The sequence below is a fragment of the Petaurus breviceps genome, unplaced genomic scaffold (genome assembly GCF_028583685.1).
Source record: "Petaurus breviceps papuanus isolate PSGF00001 unplaced genomic scaffold, PetGlider_PUasm1.0 490, whole genome shotgun sequence".
Taxonomy (NCBI): Eukaryota; Metazoa; Chordata; class Mammalia; order Diprotodontia; family Petauridae; genus Petaurus; species Petaurus breviceps.
Window position 1 is genome coordinate 5,729,123 of NW_027186352.1, and position 18,823 is coordinate 5,747,945.

Below are 18,823 nucleotides of genomic sequence, written 5' to 3' on the forward strand. Positions count from 1 at the left end.
GGGTGGCTGGCAGCAAACATCTGGAGAGATCTCCCCTTTGGGAAAGCCCAGCAGAGAAAGCAATCAGCCTCTCTGTGCCCATCTTCCCCTCCCAGGCCAAGAACGGCAGTTAGTGTCACCGACCTCAGCGGCTTCCGCCCCTCAGAGCAGAGAGTGTCCAGGGGCCCGGGGGAGAACCTGGAGAGCTGCCTCTGTTTCCCTGACCTGCTGCCTACAGTGAGACACACTCAAAACCCAACAGAAGACACAAGGCAAAGCTGGCCCTAAAACTTTATTTCTCAGAAAGTGGAACCCTGAACACCTCAGACATGACAGACATTAGCAAGAGCAAGTGAGCACCCAGCACCCCCTGCTGCCCCCACACTCACACAGGAGGACTTTCAGGGCTGCTTGTGGCCATGGGAAGACAAGCAAAGCCATTGATGACTATTGTTTCAGCACCTCCGGGAGCCGGGAGGCGGTGATTCACTGGTGATTTCCTCCTGAAGGGTGGCAAAGGAAGGGGTGGCACTGGGAGCTGTTTATGGAAAACACTGTTTCCACAGCTCAAACCTCAAAGAAAGCAGGGGAATCTCGGGCAGCGCTCCTGGCACAGGGACAGCTTTCCAGCCTGCACAAACACGAGGGGCAGCAGGAACCAGGGGCCTGTGTGGCAGCTTCTGTTGCCCCCCTGGTGAGCCAGGTGCTTCCTTCTAGGGGCCAGGGCAACCCTCACACTGGGCCCCTCCTACTCCCTTATCCTTGCTTTAATGATCATTAAAAATAGAACAAAAACAGGACTGGAGATGGGAAGAAAATACAGGCAGTGATGCCAGGCGCCGGTGGCTAGACTCACTCTGCCAGGAAGGGGGCAGTGGTGGGGTCCCCTGGGAGCCAGCCTGCGTGTTTAACCTAGGGTACCACCCCATCCTGGCCCAGGGCCCATGGACACTGCATCCAAACCCTCAAACATGTATCCCTCCCCCCTCCCCCCATATTAAATTCTGCCTGTGGGTATGTGCATTTTGTGCTGGGCCTGGGGGTAGAAGCCCTGGGCTGGGCCACATTACTCGGCCCACTTTTCTTTCCAGCGCTTCTCATGGCTCAGAAGCCACTCCTTCACGCCCACTCCTCCGGTGTAGTTGCCAATTTTCCCGCTGCTACAGATCACGCGGTGGCATGGAATGATGATTGGGACCTGGAAGAGAGAGAGAGACAGTTCACTGCTTGGGGGTCAGTGATGGTGCCATGGAGGAGAGGCAGAGGTCACACAAGTTCTGCAGCCAACTGACAGAGCAGGGAGGTGTGAGGATGGCCGGGACACTGGGCCCCAGGGACAGATTTTGAGGCACTCTGATGACTTCTGCAAGTCAGGAACATGGGCACTGAGGGGGTCTAGAGGGAGAGGCATGCCCAGCTTTGGCCTATGGGATGACGACATGAGCTCCGGCTGGAATCAGGAAGGCTCAAAGGCCTAGACCGACCTACACACCCACCTCCCGTCCCTTCCCTCTTTGGGACCCCCTCCTAGGGAGGTCTCTGCTATCCCAGGTCATGCTACCATCCCAGGGAGACGAGGAAAGGGAGGGCCTCAGGTCAGCCTCCGAGGAGGAGGGCTCCCTTTTGCCTTCCCTGGGTTCAGTGAGGGCCAAAGCCTGGACTGTGGCTTCTCTCCCCTGGCGGGACCAGAAGTGGTCAAAATCTCGCCACTGAGGAACCAAGCTGAGAGTGCCCGGGGGGCCAGGGAGGCAGGCCTTGTTTTAAGATGGGGGCTCTTCCCTCAGGGGTCTGTCACCCTGTCTGGATGGCGATTTTGGTGTAAACGGCCCTCTCTGATCTTCTGCCTTCTCTTACATATCTTTAGAAACATGACTCTGAGAAGGGCACAGAGGCCGAGGGCATGAACAGGCGCCAATGGGGATGTTCCGATGGCTATGGGTTCGAGGCCAGGCTGTCTGCCATGTTTCACTATCGCTCCCAAACCCTGACCCCACCCTGAAGTCTGCTGTATCAGTCCAGGGTGTGACTGTCTGGAAAGGGCTTTGCAAACCCCAGAGAGCAGAGAGAATCAAGGGCCATCCCCTCATCCTTCTGCCAAGGAAGCAGAGACTCGATGAGTGAGGGGCGTCCGGTCACCCAGGGACTCAGCGCCAACCCAGGACCAGTCACGAGTCCCTCAGACCCCCCAGGCTGGTGCCTTCTCCTCCTCTGAGAGGGCAAGGGCCATCTCCTCTTGGTTTTTTGAAGAGGCCAAACTTTTCATTAGGAAAACTGTGCCACTAAGGGGAAAAAGCCTCCAGATTCCTCTGGGAAAGCTAAGGCTCAAAGGGCCTTAGAGTCCACAGGGTTAATTCTGTAGCTACTGGTTCCATACCTCCCATCTCTAGGACCCTGGGCAAGCCACAAACACTCGGGACTCCATCAGGGGTCTTTGTCTACATCTTTCCCTCCCCATTCTAAATCTATGATCTGAGAAGCCACAGAATTGCCAAGTTGGGTGGGAGGGGTCTCTGCGGTCCCTGCTCAGCAAGGAGAGACCCGGGGAAGAGCATGGACCAGCTCTGGGTCAGCCCGGAAGTGGTGGTCTCCTGACTGGGCTCTTGCGGCCACTCCCCTACCAACAGCAGAGGATTCTGACTTAAAATCATGAGTCACGAAATCCTGGCAAAGCCCACCTGAGCCTCAAGTGTGGGACAACGTGGCAGGCGGCTTAAGCCCCGAGGGCTTTTCAGACCACAAAGAACTGGAAGGAATCTCAGAGATCAGGGTTCTAACTCTCACCTTAACAATGAGGAAACCATGAGTGATCACTATAAAGAAGTTCTCCAGTATATTTATTTAGGGTTCCATAGCCTATCCAGAAACAAGGAAAAGAAAAGAAAGGCCCCGATGGATCACTGCAGACCGCCTGGCCCTGCAGGCTTGGTTCATCCCCAGAGATGCACCAAAGGTGGGCCTCCATCCATTCAAGGGCCATAAGAATGTTGGCCGCTCTTTCTCTTACCGCTCTTCTGTGGCTGGGCATGGGTGGAGTGGGAAACCCTCTGATGGACAAATGGTTCTGAGACTCCTTGTGGACCCACACTGGGGGGCCCCCCCCATGCCCCCTCAGCCTCAGCACTGGACAGGCCTGGTGCCCCATCACAGCACTGACTATAAGTGGATGAATGAAAATGCCTTTATGATGACTCAGTGATACCAAAGTAATGTGGTAAATAAAGGACTGCATTCAGAGTCTGAAAATCCTGGGTTCAAATTCTGCCTGATCCTCAGCAAGCCCCTTAATCTCAGCCTCAGTTTCCACATCTGTAAAATGGGGATAGTAATAACACCAACATCCCAGGATTATTGTGAGGATCACACGAGGTCACATGTGCACGGAACTCCAGAAATGATTATTTATTAAGCGCCTCCTGTATGCTAGGTACCATGCTACATATAATAGGGCTGAAGGTTCAAGGACGGGCTGGTGTCTGTCCCAACTGGAGGGAACTTTGCTGCATTTCAAGGGACTCTGTGGAGGGAGCATTTCTGACTCACAGAACTGTGATACAGCAAGTTCTGGGCACAGGTGCAGGCAGACCATGGGGACAGCTTGCTGGGGGCATCGCGGTACCATTTCCAAGATCAGAGGACCTTAGACTCTGCAGCTGGAAGAGGCCGTCGGATGCGATGCCCTCATTTTCTGGAGAAGGGAAGCGAGGCAGAGAAGGTCTAAGCGACTTCTTGCCTGTCCAGATCTCACAGCCAGCCCACTGTGCAGAGCCCATGTGGTTGTCCAAACAGCCTCCCTGACCCGGGTGCAGCCTGATGGCGCTCCACACACGCTCCATCTTCTACTTTAATTTGTAGACCATGAATGACCTCCGAGTAAAAAGAAACTTTCCCCAAATTTTGTGTGAAAAGCTATCAGATGACAAGGAATGCAGAATTCCATGGTTCTGAGTGGTGGTCCCCATGGTGCCTGCGATGTGCGATGTTCCATGTTCGAGGGAGAATGAGCCGCTGCCTCCCAGCACTGTGCGGTATTCATTCTGGGGCCTCCTCGTGGAAGGGAGAAGTCGAGAGAGGGCAGCCACCATGGCGGGAGGCCCGAAGCTGGCGATCTGGACAGAGCCCACGACAGGCGTTTGTCTTTCACGGGATTAGGTACAAGATGGGGGCCACCCCGCTCTTTCTTCAGACTCCTCTAGCAGGCCGTTCTTTAAAAGCCGTCCCCCGCCAGGAGCCAGCAAACATCCCTGCAGGGGAAGCTGGGGGCAGCATCCCCAGAAGGGGAGGGGGCTGAGCTTTCCCAAGCTCTCCACAGCCGGCACCTGAGGAGAGGTATGGACCATGGCCGCTCCTCTTCGGGCTCATTGTGATGTCAGCTTGACAGCTATTCAAATGACACCTGCTGACGCTTAAGGGGTCCTGAGGCCGTTTCCAAACGAGGCCCGGTCCTTTCCTCTCACGCCTGCCTCGCATCAACGAGTCACTTCATGAGCACCCAAGAATGGCCCCACTGAGACCCTCCTGCCGTGCAGCCGGAGCCGCCCAGGGCGCGGATCCAGGCCTCACACAGCCCTGCCCTCAAGTGCCAGGGAACTCCCAAACCCACAGATTTGTCTCTAACAGACGTAACACGAAGGGCTTTTTGGGCAATGGCGGAGCCCCTCCGATTGCTGCACAGGCTGAATATTTTCTCCAACTTTGCATTCCTTCTTCTGGGTAGCAGCCCACAAGGGAAGGAGCTTGTGGGGAGCTCGCAGCCTCATCAATACCTAAATCCTGGTGAACCAGTGACACTGAGACGCTGTGATCAATAACTCCCTGGGCGTTTTTCCTTCTGCTCAGACGGCTCAGCAGAACTGACAGCCCTGACACCTAGAACACGATGCTAAATCTTTATCAGCAGCCGCCTGCCGACCAGGAGCCGGGCAGAAGGAGCCCGGGTGGCCATCAGCGCTCACGGGGAGCCCCGAAATAAACCCACTCCTGGAGAATGCATTTGTTTAGAAAAAGGTGGGGAGGAGCCTCGCTGCCGGACTGATGGATGGCCTCTGGACGGCTCTGACCCTATGCTGGCCGAGGACGGAGTGGCAGGAAGCAGATGAGAGCGGGGCTGGCCACCAGAATGTCCATAACGGGTCACTGAGTGCAGAAGGGAAGGGACAAAAATGGACACTCAAAAAAAGCCACCCAACTTCCCTTCCAACAAAAAAGCCACCCGACTTCCAGCCTCCCAGTGTCTGCCTCAACTGCCTGTCCTGCTGCCCTTCCCTGCCTCTGAAAATGGACTTCGGAGAAATGGGGAACAAAGCATCAGACACCGGAAAAGGAGCCAGCATGATCTCGACTTTGCCGACAGTCACCTGAGGAGAGCAGCCCAGCCCCAGGCAGCCTGATGCAGCCTCCACCTCCGCTCTGGGAGTTCTGGCTGACTGTGTCCTCAGCTTAGGTGGGATCATTGCCTGGGCTCCGGTGTGGCCACCACATGCTGGCATGAGCGCACCTGTACTAATGGGAGCCGGATCCCCGAAGACACCTTCTTGTGTGATGGCCCAACGTTCCTGGATCCCAGGAGGGCCTCCTTTCTGGTCTTCCTCTCCTATTCTAATGAGATTTTAAATTGAACTTTATGGGTACTCATGGAGGCCCACAGGCCTCACAAACAAACTCTATCACAGCAGACTACTTGAAGACTTTCTTGCTAAACGTGAGCCATCCCAGTGTTGGCCTCAGTGGCTGCTGGCACGTTCTCCACCATAAAGCTGAAGGTCACTGTATGATTTATGTAAAGGAGCCCAACAAAAAAGGAATCTGCAGAGAGCCCCCGCCCTAGCTGGCTGGCCTCTGCACATGGGAAAGACAGATTCCAAGGGGACAGAAGAAAGGACCCTCCCCAAGGTGTGAGCACCAGGCCTGCCTTCCCTCCAGGACCAGCCCACTGCCTCCTGCAAGAAGGCTTCTGGGCCTCTCCCCTGGCACATCTTCTCCCAGCCCTCTGACTTGTGCTCTCTGTTGCCCTAAGCACACGCCTCTGTGGAGGGGTCTTGCCTCTCTATCCATGAACTATCCCTCAGTCCTGGACCTCCAGGAACCAATGGGCCTGTGCAGCCACTTCCAAACAGAGTTGGGACCCCAAATGTCTGCTGAATGGAGCTTTCACCTTTCTAGTTCTGAATGGAATGTGAATGAGGCTGATGTTTCGGTGTGAGACCCCCCGTCAGAGTCGGCTATGGCTGCAGGAGTCCAGATCGCTCCCCTTCTCGACCGGCCACCTCCCCTCCCTCCTACTTCTCTGTGGTCAGGACACAGTTGTTTGTCTGTCATCCCCTCAGTGAGATGGGAGACCCTCGAGAGAGCTGGGGCTGTCTCTGCCTTTGTCCTTCCAGTGTTTAACAACTAGCACTCAGCTCCTATTGGGTGTCAGGCTCCCCAGAGTTAGACTGACTGATTGCGGAATAGCCAGTAGAAGGAGGGATGGGAACAGAGGCCTCACCCACAGTAGGGGCTTAATTTGGGCAGCGTGACTGTGCGTGCAGCACAATCCACGTCTCTGCACAAGTCCCTGGAACAATCAGAGTGCAGACACTGTGGGGGTCCTGCAGAGAAGCTCTGACTGACCAAAAAAGAAATAAATACATTCTTAAAAAATGAAGATAGACTATTTATTAAAAAGGGATGGGCAGTGGCTGCAATATGGGACCCAGGATAACCCTTTCAGATTTAAACGCAATGGAAGCTCGTCTAATTTACCCAGAGGCCACCCACAGTAGGACTATCCCCAGGGATCCAAAGCTGAAAGGTCCAGTTGTGGCCGGCCTTGGGAAGCCTCAGGAGGGTCAGGCACCACATGTAAGCTACCACCCTCTGCAGGTCAGTACCCGGACAGCGGCAGATGACGCCCTCTGCCAAAGAAGGTGGCTGGACCCCTCCAAAATCTGCCAGCCTATCAGAGCTTCCTGAGTGTACATGGTCCGAGGCCGCCTTGCCACTCACACATCACTTCTCCTAATACCATCACAGGTGCCTTCCAAGCAGGATACAACAGGTGCAGACACAAAGCCTGCCTGTGTGCCTGTGGCAGCCATCTTCACAAAGGGCTGTGTGTAGGACTCTGCCAATACCACAGGTTGTATCTGATAATGTGGCAGAGAGGCTTCCGCTAGATGAGAGGGTGTATGAAGGTGATGCAGCCCTACGGGAGAGGCTGCTCAAAGGATCATTTGTGTGCAAACAGCTATGTAAGTGCCATCTCCCAGAAATGGGCGCATGGGAGCTCAGCACCCCAAGCAGCAGCAGCCACGGGTAGCAGGGGAAACGCTGCCTTCTTTCCCGTGAGAAGGGATGAGAACAGCTCCGAACACAGAGAGCGTGCACGTGGCAGCCTTTTTTTTTTTTTTAAAGGTGTCTGATTTTAGTGATTTCCTCTCCTGTCACAGGACCAGGGCATTTGCTCTCCCTGAAACGATGGTGCAGTTTTATCTTGTTCTACAGACTTCTTTCTAGCTTTAGGGAACAGCCTTCAGTATGCGATGGGGTCCCCTCGCTGCCCAATGGGAGCAGGGCTTTCCTATTTCACTGGGAGGTCACCTGCTGGCTGGGACAAGCCCCACATTTCCTAGGCCGGACTTGGGCCCTGTGCAAGAGACGCGCCCTGAGCCAGGTGGCACTTGGAGTCTTCTCCAGCCCCATCCCTAGGATGTGCATCCATGGAGGCTCTCTGCCTTGGAATAAGGCATTTACCAGCCAGCCACCGGGAAGGGGCCCTGTCGGGTCCAGCTGCGGCGTGCTCGACGCGGCCTGCATACATGCACACGTCTGGGTGTCACTGTGCTTGAGGCCAAACACACACGTCTACATGTCTGCACAGACACAAGTAACTGCTTGGGGTCTGCATGTGCTCACTGACTTTTTCTGCAGGATGTTTTCAGATGTGCCTGCTGGCTCCCCTATTCCAGTGCAGACTCACTGCCAGGAGGCTGGGTGGCACAGGGTGCACAGGGCACTGGCTTGGTGTCAGGAAGCTCTGGTTCAAACCCTGTCTCAGACAAGTGGCTTCGCTTTTCTGTGCTTCAGTCTCCTCATCTGTGAAATGGGACTAAGAGAAGGGCCCACCTCCCAGGGCTGGGATGCGGAAAAGTGAGAGAACGTGTCCAGGGCTCTGCTGAGTGGAAAGCACTGTGGAAACACTGGCTGATAATTATTCTTTGTCCTTTTATCCCCGGTGCCTAATAAAGACAGGCTAAGTGCCTGACTGGTTGGGAGGAATCAGAGCCAGTCCTCACCCCCACCATGATAGGAGGTATCCCAGAGGGCCAGGAGCCGGGATACAGTCCCTACAGGGGATTCACAGACAGACAGACAGGCACCTTCTGAGCTGACCAGGGCAGAAGAGAAAGCCCTTGAGAGCATTGGACGGATGAAGGCTGAGGACGGAGCCCCCACAAGTCCCCAGGCCCCTCGCCGCCATCGTCCGCAGCTGGACGCGTCCTTACCGGGTTGTCCCTCATGGCTCCCCCGACGGCTCTGGCCGCTCTGCTCTTGCCCACCAGGGCTGCCAACTGCTGGTAGGAAACGGTGTCTCCCAATTTCACTGCCGTCATCAGCTTCCACAGGACCTGTCTTCTGAAAGAGTCTGAAAGAGAAAGATGGACAGTGAGGTCATTCCATCCAGCAGCTCCAATGACAGCATTAGAAACAGCTGCCAACACTCTCCGCTCTGCCATGTCCCGGCCACCATCTTGTCACCAAGCGAGGTGAGAAGAATCATGTGAGGAGGATTCCCGGCAGAGCCCCCTGTCCATCGTGGCCCCTGCAGACAAAAAGAGGCTTCCTGCTCCTACGCCAGGTGTGGCTCCAGAGCGGGCTGCACTATTAGGCTGGCATGTGTCAATTAGCGCCAAGTCCAATGAACGGGCAGACAAAAAACTGTCTCTCATGCCTATTTCTGAACCTTCTGCGTTGCCAGTGAATTTCAAACTTCAGCTGGGACACGGAGGGGAAGAAGCCCCTGAGCTGGGGCCACCCTGGCTGTCCATGGGAGAGTGGAGACCCCCTGAGTGACTGCTCAGAACTGAGGTGCTCTAAGAACATGGGTACTGGCTATGACCTTGGCTACGGGCATCTTTAATGAACAAGCCTGCCAAAATAAAATCACTTTATTCCCATTTTAATTGACTAACCACATTAAATTGCATTTGCTCTTCATTTGGCTAAATTAGTGAATACATGAATGTATAACCCGTTCCCCCCCCCCAGCAGGCACTGAGTTCACAGAGGAGAGACACCCCCCCACCCCAGCCTCCTTCTCAAGGCATGAGGTGGGGCTGCAGAGTGGCTGGCCACCCACAGGGACAGGGAGGCCCAGGCCTGGCTCCCTGGGCCGTGGCCATGCTGGCACCTCTTTCACTTGGTACCAAACTCACAAAGAGGAGGGCTGTGTTCCGATAGGGAAGGACCCCACTGTATGTACCTTCAATAATAAAAATCACTTCTTAACTGGAGAGAACGCTAATCACTTCCCTGGAAAAAAAAATCTGTTTAGTCTTTATTATAACATTAAGCAAATTAAACATCAGCATAATCCAGGTGATATGAGAACAGGGTCATCAAAGAAATTAACTTTGTTGTTCATCCATTTCCATGGATTAGGAGAGGGCACCAGACAGGAATCTGCTCTAGTTTTTATGATATAATTTCCAACTGTACACCATTTGTGGCAGGAGGGTGACTGGGGGGTTAATCAGACTGATTTGTCCTTTTAATTGCTTTCTATTCAAAGAAAATTCATTAGATAATGTTCTCTTCAAAATTCATGAATCAATTTAACTGGAGAAAGCACATTACAGAGAGGGTTCATTAGCACAGCAGTTGTGTGCGGGCTGATTGCTGGGAGGGTTTCCTTAGGCAAACAGATACTGTTTACCCTGCTTTTCTCCGAAAGGCTCATTTGAAATCAAATTGTTACTTATGATGATTCTTGTGATGATTGTGGGGTGAGCGAGGTAGCTCCCAACTTCCTACACTCAGAGGTTTCGGGGAATTTCTGTCCTGGGGAAAAAACAGCCGCCACCCAAAGCTGGGACAATGGGAAAGTCATGCCCATGCTAGCCAGGGATGGATGCCAACTCGCGGGCTCCCACTGCCCGCTGGTTTTGTTGGTGTATCTCTTGGCAGAGGGAGAGGAGGAGGCAGGTTAGACCCAGCAGGAAAAGGGAGCCCTGAAACTTCACAAAATCTGCAGAAATAAAATGGAGTCTGTGTGGAAATGGATGGGTTCCAGCACCATCGCTGGAGAGCCCGGCCATCAGGCTGCTCGGGAGAGTGGCGGCCAAATTCTGGAGTGCGGGAAAGGCCATACAACAACACAATTAAGGGCCCTTGAAGAGCGTGGCGTCGAGCAAACCTGCTTGGCAACACGGAAGCCACCATGAGCAGGCCCAGTGACCACGGCCATACGGGAGGGGAGGCTGCCACCACGCCCACTGCTCTGAAAACTCAATTTCACCCTGTAGGGAGCAAAGGCATCGACTAGCCAACGGGGCTCTAAGAGGCAGCGCCCCCCAGGATGATGAAACCACTTCCAAGTGGCCGGACCTCGGAGGAGAGGCTGCCTAGCACCAGGCGGGACTGGCACCGCTTTGTGAAGTTCTGAACGGGAGAGGCACCCATGAACCCTCACGCACATGCTCAGACATGGACCATGAGCCCGATTCTCTCGTGACTGCAGCTGGCCTTCACTACTGAGAGTCCCTGCAGGGGGCAGACGGCCTCAGTCAGTGGGGGCTGCTGAAGTCAGCCTCTGGCTAGGAAGCCAGACACCCTTCCCAGGCTGAGAAGGGCAGGAGGCCGCTGGCCACGGGCAGGGGTGTCTGGCTTGTCTCTGCATCTTTGTTCCAAGGGTATCTTGGGGGGGGAAAGGGGGATGTTATCAATAAGACTAGTTACCAAAATCAATTTTTGCAAAGAAAATAAAGGAGGGTCATCAGAGCTCTGAAAACGCCCACAAAAGTCAGAGGAAAAGTCAGGGGCAGCGTTGCAAATCCGCTGAATGGAAAGAGTCTGGAAGGCGCTGCTTGTGCTTCCGTCTGCACGCACACAGACGCCCATTTTACCTGGGGTTTTCTCAGGTCAGTCTAAAAATAAGGGGGAGGTGGCCTAACTCCTTAAGAGCAGAGACAGCTCCCTTTGCTGCATCCCCAGAATGCCTGGGCACACAGCAGGGGCTTAATGAATGCTCACACTGGGGATAACTCAGGCTCTGGACTCGGGAGGCCCAGTGTCAAGCTCCTCCTCGGACACCAGCTGGCCCTGAGACCCTGGACAAGTCACTGAACAGCCCAGGTGCACTGGGTGGTTCTCTGACATCCCAAGTTTTGGAGCAGATGCTGCCCTGGGCATGGGGAGAAGAGGGGATTCCCAGGGTCACACCAGGGAAAGCAAATAGCAGTGATGGTGTGCTGGGGCAATCCCTCGCAGACGTTCACCGTCTGAAACCTGGCCTGGCCCCTGCATCGCTCCTCCAGGAGAGGCACAGGGCCCTAGCCCCAGGGAACCAAGATAGGGATGAGCTTTGTCCCCATCTGCCAGCTGAGCCTTCATCCAGGAAAGGCCCCGAGGTGACTGGGCCTGCAGGCTCCTGGCACATCCACCAACCACCTCTCTACTGCTACCCCCCTGCATTTTCCTAAGAGTCCAAGCCCAGAGCTGGCTGAGGCCATGCACAAAACTCCTCCCCCTGGCCGGCACTCCCTTAGGTGGTGCCACAGTGCACGGAGTATTGAGCCAGGAGCCAGAAAACCTGAGTTCAAGTCTGGCCTCTGACCCTTGCTAGCTGTGTGATCCTGGGCAAGTCCCTTAGCCTCTGTGTGCCTGTGGTGTTAGCAGCACCTATCTCTAGGGCTGCTGTGGGGGTCAGGTGGGATGTCTGCAAGGTGCCTGGCACAGGGGAGCACTATGGGAGCGTCAGAGCCTGCAAGGCAGACATCACAACCATCCCCAAGGCAGGAGGGGCCGGCACGGCCGGTGGCCTGAGCGGGGCTGCTTCTCTCCATGGCGCTGGTATGTTCTTGGGCAGCTCTACGGAGAGTCTCAGGCTTTGGCCAGGCCCACACCCAGTCACCAGCAGTGGAGACCATTTCCAATACTCAGACACAGGCAGCTTGGTGGCTCAGTGGACTGAGTTCCAGACCTGGAAGCAGAAAGACCCTAGTTCAAATCCTGCCTCAGACGCTTCCTGACTGCGTGACTCTGGGAGAGTCACTTCACCCTCTTTGCCTCAGTTTCCTCAGCTGTAAGATGAGCTGGAGAAGGAAATGGCAAGCCCCTCCAATGTCTCTGCCAAGAAAATCCCCAGTGGGGTCAGGGAGAATCAGACATGACTGGACATGACTGAATGAGGCATTTACTTTAGACCACAAATCTTGTAAGTGGCCTGGGCCTTACTTACACATCTGATGCTGGCCACGGCAGGGGTGAAGTAGGCTAGGCGAGCCCACATTTCACAGCCATGGAACCACTGACACTGGAAGAGCTGAGATCGGTGGGACCTTGGGTACGCAGGGCAACGATGACAGATGGCCTTTAGAGAGCGCCTCACCGCCAGGCCTCAAAAGTGCCAGGAGTCGCCAGAGGACGTGGTCTTCCGGTCACTAGCAATCTTCAAGGGCCGTTAGAGGCCCACTGGTCAGTGCTGTGGGCCATGTGGGATTAGATGGCCTCCTGGGCCAGTCTAGCCCCGCAGGCAGTGAGTCTGTCTAAGGGCTCTCAAGGTCCCCTCCCTTTTCCATGGCCAGGAGTCTGCCGCCAAGCCCTAAATACACGCTGTCCCCTGCAGGGCTGCACCGTTGGGGGCCCAAAGTCTTGGAACTTCCTTCAGAGCCTGTAGCTCCTCCTCTGTGGTCTCCTGGTGGTGAGCGCTGGTCTGAAGGGGCCGAAGCTGGGAGGAAGGCCAAGGACAGGGCTGGCCTGGTGCGGGGGCACTGAGTCAGGGGACGATGTGAAGACACTGGGTCTGCCAAGGGCAAGAAAGGGACTGGTGGGGAGTGGGGACCCGAGAGAAGGGAGGAGATGGTAGCAGAGCAGGCCCTGGCCGGCTACTCAAGGGCCGTGCCACTGAGCTCAAGGTCATGGACAACTGGACGGAGGCTGCAGGGTTTCAGGACAAGTGACCCAAAGTCCAAGTATAGAGAAGGGAAGGTGATGGCCACCTGTGGGCCCAGGAGCTTCACTCTGATCCTGGGTCTAGAATGTATTTTCAGGGAGATGGAGAGTGAACATTCAGAAAAGGAATTCATGATCGCCCAAAGGGAAAAAGGGCTTCCTCAAGAAAGGGGTGAGCCAGGCTATGTTGACTTCCATCATGGGCAGGACTCCCAACGCGGCTGGCTCCAGGGGTGGGGGAGCTGACGCTGTCTCCCCACCTTTGGGCCACACTGAGCCTCTGGTCTTCCTGATCCAAGGCCCAGGGCTCGACCCACCGGGCCGCCAGATGCCTCCTTAAAGCACCTTCCCAGGGAATAGGCTGAGGGGCTCCACGAGGCCACTCTATTTTCTGCTGCCAGGCCTAGAACATTTCAGAGGATGAGACTGCCAGGCACCACCACCCTCGGAGGGGAAACGTGGCTGGTGTATCTTGAGGGGATTTAGATGCAGACCCTTGTCTCAAAGAGCTTTAGCAGCATCTCCCTTCTCTCACTGATCTTAATGCTTGAGGTGGTGTCTTTGCTAAGGTTTGGAAGTAACACTTAGACTTAGGAGTAGCAGCACCTGGGGGGTGCGGAGACCCCTCCCCACACAAGAGCCGGGCATATGGACTGACCAGGAGATATGCTGGATGGTGAGCTTTATTTCTCCTATCAGTGCAGATGTACCTTCAATGTCGGTAACTGAGCAGATAGCATGACTTCACTTGGAAATAAAAATGCTTATTCTACCATCAATTGACACAGCGCGGGCCTTTGAGGTGTCCTTCAATGCCAGCCTTTCTAAAAATTAATGTGCACGTGTGTGATGTACAATGTCACCCCAACTGAGAACTGCATGGCTGCGTCACCGATCACTGAGGTGACTATGCACCCCTCCCCGTGGCCAGGAGCCAGGGGCCTCTTCAGGCCGGCTTTGTGCTCCAGACTCTGGTGGAAAAGGAGGGGCACAGTCAGGCCTCTGTCCCTCAACCCCAGGGCCTCCTTGTGTCCTTTCTCCATTAAAACGCAAGCTCTAGCAGGGCAGGAACCACCTAGTTTGCTTACATTTGCATCCTTGATGCTTATAACGCTTGGAATATAGGAAGTATTTAATGAATGATTTTTCATCTGTCCATTCACCTACTCACCCACCTCCTGTCCACCCATCCGTCCACCCATCCGTCCATCTGTCTGTCCGCCCGTCCACCCACCCTTCCGTCCGTCTGTCCACCCACCCATCACCCATGGGCAGCTCTCCTCGTACATCCCAGACCACCAGTGAGCTTCCTTCGCTGGCTCATCAGCCACCAGATATCCCCTCACTGCAGGTGACCCTCAAGGCCGTGCCTGGGCCCTCCTCTCTCCTCTCTCTCCACTCTCACTCAGCAGCCTCACCAGATCCCATGGGTTTAATTACTGCCTTCATGCAGCTGACTCTCCTGGTCAGTGGCGCCAACCTCAGTTCTGTCCCGAGCTTCCTCAGGCTCCTGCCACTGACTGCTAGGGCCATTTCAAAGCTGACATTTCCAGTGGGGACTCCTCTTCTTCCCTTCTTGCACACTCTCCCAGGACTCCTGAGGGCACCCTCACTCTTTCTGGTGTCCCTCCTTCCGCAGCCTCAGCTCTCCCATCTGTGTTCCAGTGACCGAGGCTGTTCCTCCTTCAGATCTTTCTCTAGGCAGCCATGGAAGGGATGTGGGAGGCAGATCTGAGCAGTCAGCCCCCCTCAGGGCTCCTGGCCACCTCTCAGGCTTCCAAAGCGTTCCCAGCCTGGCCCTGGCCTGCCGGTCCATCTTCCTGGCTCTGCTCCTTCCCCCGCACTCGGGCCTGGACCTCAGGGTCCTTCTCTTCCTTCAGTGTCCCCGGCATCTCCTGCCACCTGAGGCCCCGCCTGCTGGGCCCCTGCCTCCTGCACCGCCTTCTACAAGGCTTTAATTGATCATGAGCACACTTAGGGGTGGATAGGCTGCCTCTTGAAAGTGATGCTGCCCAGGGGAAGGATGCTCCCAGAACTCAGCCCGCATACACTGGGCACTTAATTAATGCTCGATTGACCGGCTGATCTGCTGAAGTGACCTTGGCTGAGCACTAATCTTAGTGTCTTGCCTGTTATTCTGTCCTGGTCATCCCATATAGGGCACATTTCTTTTCTTGCTGTCTCCCCCATAGCTTCCTGAGGGCAGGGAGAGTCTTTCGACTCTTTTTGTATCCTCAGGGCTTAGCAAGCTCCCCTGCACACAGTAGGTGACTAAGCCATAACTGAACCACACTGAATTTCTGGGTCCCAGTTCCCCATCTATAAAATGAGGGGACTGGACTGGATGTCTCTGAGGTCCCCTCTGGCTCAGGCTCTCTGAGGCCATGAGCTACCCTCCTTCTCTAGAGGGATTGCTGGTTTAAGTGCCTACTGGAGTGCCTACTGTATGCCAGGTGCTTTACACTCATCTCTTCATCCTGTTCTGTTCATGGCTCAGCCACCCCTCAAACCCTGCTCAAATCTCAGCCCCCGGGGAGAGCCTTCCACAAGGACACCGGGCCCAGCCTGCAGCCCACCGCCTCTTCTCCAAGCCTTGCTCAGAGTGTGGCGGGGTCTTTGGGTGAACCAGCAGAGAGGCTCCCTTCTGGGTGACCCTGAGAGGCTCTGGAGGCACCCGCGGCACCAGCCCTGCTCTTCTGGGGCCTGGGGGGCGGCGTTCTGCCCGGAGCCCAGACAGCTCCCAGACATCTCCGGCATTCATCAGAGAGAGAGCCAGGGAGGCCTGACTTCCAGCCCTGCCTCAGACATTTACGAGCTGGGCCACTTAGGCTCTCTTGGCCTCCGCTCTCTCTTCTGTAAGATGGGTCTGTTTCCTCTGTCTGTGTGCCACCCAGATTTGGTCCCTGCAGGGATGTGTGGATTCTTCCTGGCAGACCCTGAGCTTCCAGGGCAAACCAGCAACAGCACTTGGGCAAAGCTGCATCATCCCCCCGCCAGCCCTATTGCCTTAGCAAAAGCGCTTCCTCAGACAACTCCCTGAAACCCCACACCCTCCGTGACTCCAGCTGGCCCAAGGGGTTTCTACTCTGCCAGGCTTTTGCTGTTAAACTGATCAACTCCACAGAAGTCCTTCAGACGCACAACCACTCAGAGGCAAAGGTGGGAGAAGTGGGGCCTGTGACTCCCACCACCGTTCCAGAAAAGGACAATGTGGGAGTCAGCCTGCAAGGCCACCTGGGGTCCCTCTAGCCCTAGCGTTTGACCAGTGAGCCAAAGCTCTCAGGGACAGGGGCTCCCATTTAAGAGCCAGCAAAGGTATGCAAAGAGCTTTTCCTCCCTGTTATCTGCCATCGGTCCTAGGAAGGCTGGGTGCTGACGATCCCCTGGGGTGGGGAGATGGGCTGATGGAGCAGAGGGATGGGAGGGGAAAGTCCCCCAAGCAGACAGGCCCTGGGGGTGGGGAGGGCAGGAAGGCCACCGGATGGCCTGCTGGGCCCCGGACATGCACTGTGCCCCGAACGTTCGGGCTTTCATCATGTGCAATTGTCTTTCTTTGGCAAAGCGATCAGAGGACAAGGAAGAGGGAGGAGCAGGGCAGACACTGTTAGAAGCTAGTGAAGGCTCACCGGCTGCCAAGCCGGGCTCGGCCCCATTTCCAGCCCCCTCGGTCCCAATCAGGTGATGATGTGATTAGCAAAGTCGGAAACAGCAGGACAAGCCAACAAAGAGGACATAGCTCTCACGGAAGGGGGTGGGAGGTCACTCAGGAAATTCAGGTCGCTCACCGCTCCTGGCAAGAAGTGCAGGCCGGGCAGAAAACAAGCTGGGTGTGCGTGGGACACACCCCAGAGGAGCCTGGATCTCTGCCTGGAGCGGCCCAAGTGAGCCCCCAGATCCCGCAGTGTGGGCAGATGCCTCAGGAGCTCAGGCTGGCAATCCTGGGACCAAAGGAAGCAAGAAGGAGACGGCCAGGAATGAGAGCCTCATGAGCGGGTCATGAGAGGCACCAGGAGGCAGAGGGGGTCATGTGCTTGGAGTCAGAAAGGCCTGAGTTCAAATCCTGCCTCAGACACTTCCTTGCTGTGTGAGTGTGAGGAAAATTACTTACTCACTTTCAGTCTCCGCTCCCTCCCCTGTAAAATGGGGATAACAGTACCTACCTCCAGGGCTGCTGTAAGGATCAAATGACAGGATATTTGGAAAATGTTTTGCAAATATTAAAGCACTATATAAATGCTAGTTATTATCAGTAGGAGTAATAGTGGAAGTGGTAGCAGTAGTAGCAGTGGTAGTAGTAGTAGTAGTAGTAGTAGTAGTAGTGGTAGTACTAGTAGTGGTTGTAGTAGTGGTAGTGGTAGCAGTAGTAGTATTAGTAGTGGTAGTATTAGTAGCAGTGGTAGTAGTAGTAGTGGTAGCAGTAGTAGCAGTGGTAGTAGTAGTAGTGGTAGTAGTATTAGTAGTGGTTGTAGTAGTGGTAGTAGTAGTACAGCAAAGGAGTGATCTCTCGACTGGACAGGAAGAGTCTTCAAGTCCTTGTGTCCAATCCCATTATTTTTTAAAAGAGGAAACTGAGGCAAAGGGATGAAGTCAATCAACAAGCATTCCTTGAGTGTTGAGTGCGTGGCAGACAAATCCATCCCAGGCCCGTGAGGGAACAAGATGGCAGCCTGGACTTCCCAGGAAACCCCATTGCTGCCTCTGGCCTTCCTCATTTTAGAAGCAAACTCAACTTTTTGTTTATCTTTTGCTTCCTCAAAAGTACTCAGGGGCAAACACAAAATGTCAACTGACTTAAGACATTTTCCCAAGTGTCATTTGACCAGATAGATAATGGCCCTGCATTGATTTGTTTCAAAATCAGAACATTTAACTGAAAATCCACCAGAGAAAATGGAACCCCTTCCCATTCTTCATTAAAAAACAAAACAAAACACACTGGCCTGATCCAGTTGGTGAGAAGGGGATCAGTGCGCCCTTGGGCCCCCGGGGGCCACTTAAGACATTCTCTTCTCCAGGGCCCTCAGAGGTCTCCAATGGACTCGAAAAACGACACAGGGAGCCTCTCATCATCTCCTTCCCCTCGAGGCTTCATTTCCACTCATGTTCCCGGCTGGGGGCCGGCTCTGCGGCAATGCCTTCTGAGACGGCCAAAGAAGTCGCTCCTGAGTTCTCCAAATACACCCACCCACAGACACCCCACAGACACACAGAGTCTCTGCCCTCAGGAAGCTCAGAGCCTGCCAGGAGGCATCTGGAAAGTGGCACAGCACGCCCCTCCCGGTTTTCCAGATGGTCAAAGACACAGGGAAAGGACACAAAGGAAGGACCATCCCACCACGACGGAGCCGTTCTCAAGCCAGAAGGGAGGCTGCCCATCCTCCCACAGTCGCTGATTGATGCTGATTGGTCTAAGCAGGTCATTCCTCTATGAACCAGGGCCGGGAAGCCTGGGCTGCAGCAGAGTGAGTGGGGACTGCACGAGGGGGACTTGATAAATATAGATGACTACACTGAAGATGACCCAACAGAAAACTCCCAATCTCCTTCTATCAGCGGTGCCTCCTTCTGACATGCGTGACTGCCGATAGCCAGCTGGTAAATAATCAATCCTCTCTGTACAATATATACATATTACATAGCAGCCATGAAATATGATGCTGCTTAAATGAAAATAATTGGATTTACTCCAACACGT

The 18,823-nt window shown here is 54.8% G+C and overlaps 1 protein-coding gene across 2 annotated transcripts in view; it reads right to left on the reverse strand.

Annotated features, from left to right (window-relative positions):
* Nucleotides 1–256: 256 nt before the first annotated feature.
* Nucleotides 257–18,823, reverse strand: part of MGMT (O-6-methylguanine-DNA methyltransferase) — a 284,954-nt gene continuing 266,387 nt past the window's right edge. For both annotated transcript variants that reach the window (XM_069101710.1, XM_069101709.1), the window contains exons 4-5: nt 8,463–8,602; nt 257–1,177 (exon numbers count right to left, since the gene is read on the reverse strand). In XM_069101710.1, the coding sequence (XP_068957811.1) occupies nt 1,046–1,177; nt 8,463–8,602 (272 nt within the window). In that variant the 3' untranslated portion in view covers nt 257–1,045. The remainder of the gene's footprint in view (nt 1,178–8,462; nt 8,603–18,823) is intronic.